Source organism: Aedes aegypti, chromosome 3, assembly GCF_002204515.2.
Source record: "Aedes aegypti strain LVP_AGWG chromosome 3, AaegL5.0 Primary Assembly, whole genome shotgun sequence".
Taxonomy (NCBI): domain Eukaryota; kingdom Metazoa; phylum Arthropoda; class Insecta; order Diptera; family Culicidae; genus Aedes; species Aedes aegypti.
In genome coordinates this window covers 408497405-408501967 of record NC_035109.1, presented here as the reverse complement: position 1 = coordinate 408501967, position 4563 = coordinate 408497405, and the positions used below count along the sequence as shown (strand labels likewise).

General features: G+C 38.4%; 1 protein-coding gene across 1 annotated transcript; it reads right to left on the bottom strand.

Moving 5' to 3' along the window:
• Positions 1 to 591: 591 nt before the first annotated feature.
• LOC5569140 lies at positions 592 to 1501 on the bottom strand. Its single transcript, XM_001652701.2, has 2 exons — positions 1391 to 1501; positions 592 to 1320 (listed from the first exon to the last, which is right to left on the bottom strand). Exons 1-2 carry the CDS (start codon positions 1442 to 1444, stop codon positions 901 to 903), a joined length of 474 nt encoding a protein of 157 aa, XP_001652751.1. The 5' UTR covers positions 1445 to 1501; the 3' UTR covers positions 592 to 900.
• Between the last annotated feature and the right edge of the window lie 3062 nt (positions 1502 to 4563).

Genomic DNA, 4563 nt, shown 5'->3' with positions numbered 1-4563 from the left:
GGCTTCGAGAACGGAAACAAACAGAAAGAAAAGTTTATTTAACGTGGAAGTCTTCACGGATGGCTCCCACGGATATGCTGTGCGGAGAAATGGACTTTCAAAGAAGCGAAAACCACCAACCTATCCAATCATTTCCCAAAAGTCAAACATAACCACCGGTAATCCCAATGATTCATAGCCACTTGAAATAAGGTAAAACACTACTTCGACAAAGGTGTTGAAGCAGTTTAAATGCTCTTTCTCATTAACATTTTGAATCGGAATTTTGTCATTGATAGAAAATCTCAGTTTGCGTAAGGTTTTGCAATCCAAATATGCTGTACAAATTAGGTGCACAGCCTTACTAAATTATGGTCGCAAGCAACCGGAATGAAAAGCGCGCAACGAAGGCGAAAAGTAAGACGACCAAAGCGTTTCTTCAGCTACTTCTTAGCTACGCTTCCACGAATCTGTGGCAGAGGAATGAATCGGACGACTAATGGTTCACTTGTGCAATTAACCATAAAAGTTGGACGGAAAAGTCGTTCCAAGATCAGTTCAGCGTGAATAAGGATTCGGTTTGGGTTTCAGGTCACGGCTTACACCATCGTTTTCGATATTCGGAATCATTTATTTGGAATTTAAAAAAAACGTTTGCACCAAACAAGATTCTGCAAAATTTTAATACAATTCTTAATACTTTTTTTGCTTTAAATCTTACATTTTCTGTATTAAATTACATTTCTTATATAGAGATCGAATGTCCTTGTTTCAGGTGCTCCTCTTCGGAAAGGTTATGAAGAGTATCTTTGAAGAATGTACGAACTGTTAAACCGTTCAAAAATTGATAACATATATCAAAAGCAATATATTTATATTTTTCCAAATTAACACCAGCCTCTCAAATTACCATTAGAAAACTCAATCTAAATCTACTCCTTGGCATTGATTTTTGCTGAAAAACTCCACCTCTCTATTTCGTAGCATTTGTTTAAATTCTCCTGGTCCTTGCTTACTGGTTTCTATACAGCGATAGTAACTCATTGGGCCGAGCTTGTTCCTGAACTCCATATTACACATGGCTTCGATTTCGGTTAACTCTGCTGTTCTGTCTGGGAAACCAGAAGCATGCATATCTGCTGCCATCTTGGCCACATTCCACTTTCGAGTTCCCTTGTCCATCCAACCCACTCTGATGAACGTACAGTCCATGAAAGCATACATGGAATTAGATTTGTAACCGTAGAAATTAAAACGATACGCCATGCATAGCATTTTCTGCTTCCAATAGTCGTTGGGTTCGAAACTTTCGTCGGCACACGTTTGGTACACCTGTTCGGCCTTGAAATCAGTTTAAGGTTATTATTAACATATCATGAATGGCATGCTAGAATTTGATAAGTAGATTTACCTTTGTGTTCAAAATGAGAAATGACAAGAAGAACGTCAACCATATGGAGCACATCTTAATACACGATCAGAAACTGAAGCTCTGGATTCTAGTTCATCATCGTGGTATTTATAGTTTTTTTTAGCCAAAGCTCTTTTGATTTCCGATGGAAGTCAATCTGGACAAATATGTAGAAATAAACATCACGAGTATAAACAGCTGATCAGATAACGTCTGTCGCGACTCGTAGGTGGTACAGTCCTAGATCATTGTATGAGGGTTGCCTCCTTCCCGTCGGTTACCAAAGTCAGAGATTTGGGACTAATCCTCGACTCTTAGACAAGATTGACGCATACTCCAACGATCGAGAGCTGTCCTGGCCACGTCCTTGCAAATGCTGAGGAAACACCTACTTAAGAAAGATGCAGAGAACTCTACGACCTCTCATAGGCGTTACGGGATGTTGTGGAATTAACGGAACGGGAAAGGCCATAGGATACGTTTGGTAGACGTTTTGGCGACTGTATAGATATTTGGGCATGCCCAGTAGATTGGAACAAACTATCCGAATTCCGCTTTCGACGCTCCTCAGCAAATCATGATTTAATCCACCGGAAAATAAAAAAAAAAACATCTGTGTACTGGCAGAACACCGCGTAAACCGAAAAAAAACCTCACTCCGAGCCGTTCTTGAAAGCACGCTGGCTTAGTTCACCGTCACAAAGTACTGTTCCGAAACAGAAGGAAATCAGCCTTTTACTTCCAAGCAGGCTGCATACTACATCTGAAATTCTTAGCTCAGCTCAGAAAAGTTAGTTGTATTGTAACACTTCATTCATCTCTCGCTTTGAAAAAATATATGCTTTAAAAAACACTTGTTAGGTCCAGCAAATTCCTTTTAATTCTAATATTGCACTTGTCTTGTGACAAATAGACTTATTTCGTGTGAAACCAACCGACTTCTTCAGTGTCGAGTGTTTGATTGGACTTTTCTCGAACTACAATAATTTTCCGGTGGGTCAAGGGGCATTCGAAAACAAGCGTTCGCAGAAAATATATTCTATGAAACGGAATATTCTTATTTGAATTTAACACATAGTTTATATTTTGAAGGAATGGTATTTGTTTTGTTCATATTTCTGTTGATTTTCCAAGAATCATGTTGAAAATATTTCTGTGGAAATTATCAAGTTTTTTTTTCCTGTAACTTCCTACACTCGAATAAACAAAAACTAAAAATTGACGCGTATTGAGCTGTACTTTAATCCTATCCGCATGGTTTTTAAATTAATTAACACATTACGCGCGGTAAAGATGGATAAATTACACTGCGGAACACGTTTTTGTCTCCAGCATCAAAATACCTCTATTTACTTAATTAAGGATTGCTGAATCCATTGCCGGTTACATAATTATCATAGCACGTCTAGTTTTTGAGATATTAGGTGTTGAAAATGCAAAAAATGACTATTTCAGCCAACTTGCATGCAAGTTTGCCAGCTTGTAAGGAAATTTATTTGCTTAATATGCCACAGAATTCAAACTTTATGTGTATAACAATACTTATCATCAAAGTTCATAATACTTTTCATGCGGAATAAATATTTTTTGATGGTTTAGAAAAGTATTGTATTTTGCCATATAAGAGTAACGAAGAATTTTGTATGGAGACTGCAAGCATGTTGAAAAAATCGGTTTAATCTACATTTAATCGTGAAATTTCAACCAAAATATATCTAAAACGAAAGTTTACGTCCTCTTTTACATGCTTGGTGGATAAGATCACAAAAAAATTTGATAAAATATACTTCAAATTTTAGGTAAACATCAACGAAACCAATGTTTTATACAACTTTGACGACCTGTGGCTAAAAATTGTGACGTGCTGGAAAATTTCTGAAAACGGCATCATATTCAGCAACCCCAAATCTACTAGAGACACATCATTTGATTCTTGAGACACGCAAAAATGTCACCCACGACTCTTGTATGCTAGACGAGTGCTTTACCAACTAAGCTACCGAGCCACCTGGTGACCCAATAACTCAGGAGGTTACAAGTTTCGAATTCAAATCCCAACAGTTCAGGCAGACGTCTCTCATAAACCACATTCATTCATCTCATGTATACCACACACGCGCTTAGCGAGTTCGATTTATTTAGGATTGAAACTGTTTGCCTATGATAGTACAGATGCGGGAAGGCTATCAACGTGTCGTTCGCATTCAAGTGACGATATGACTAGGACGGAGAGGCAGTACACTCTAATATTCTATTCCATTACCCCGAATGCCATTTACCCCAAAATCCAAATCCCCGAACGACCCATAACCCCGAATGACATTACCTCGAATTTCAATATTATTTGTATGTAATTAATGTCGTCATGTCAACATAATTGTAAATTCGGGGAAATAGCATTCGGGGTGATGGAATTTGGGGAGATGGCATTCGGGGAAATAGGATTCGGGGTAATGGGGTAGAATCTAAATTTAGACATATTGGACAGCTTAGTTGGTAAAGCACTCCTCTAGCATACAAGAGTCGTGGGTTCGAATCCCACCTTAGCATGTGGATATTTTTTTCATAATTCCACTCATGATTCATCCATCTTTACCACGCGTAATGAGTTGATTAATTGAAAAAAGGTATCTTCTATTTGTATATAATCAAGTTCATTCGATGTAAGAGTTTAGCGTGTAAGATCTTCTTATTTACCAGCAAATAATAACAGCTTCTTTCTAGCGAATTCAGTTGACGCGAGTTTACGTTGAGCCAAATCTGCTTCCAGTTCAAATTTGGAGATTCACGCATGACCTTGGGAGTTTCTATTTGACTCAGCAAACGACGATGTAATGTTGAAGATGTTGAAATCGCTAGCACATCTTGAGAAATGTAAGCAAATGCTTGGCAAATTTGCTTGAGGCATGGGCAGTCTGTTGGGAGAGCTGCCAGGTTTGGGGGGTTTTGTGTTGATTCTATAAAGGTTCTATAGAACGGCATACATTCCATTTCACAAAGATGTCTGTTCATTAGAAGCGATCTGCATTTGAAGGCCGGGAGGTGAAGGTTCAGGCCCCCTTTCTCTTTAGGAAGCGCTAGCTGATGCATAGATACTCTTACAACTTGTCCTTGCCACAAAAAGCTAGAGATGAGCGACGTAATTTTTGCGATGTTGAGTTTGTAGATCGGCA

Excerpts from the sequence above, each read along its gene's own strand:
- LOC5569140 (XM_001652701.2), bottom strand. The coding sequence starts at position 1,444 with ATGTGCTCCATATGGTTGACGTTCTTCTTGTCATTTCTCATTTTGAAC. Across the intron at positions 1,321-1,390 it reads TTCTCATTTTGAACACAAAG|GCCGAACAGGTGTACCAAAC; the intron begins GTAAATCTACTT and ends ACTGATTTCAAG.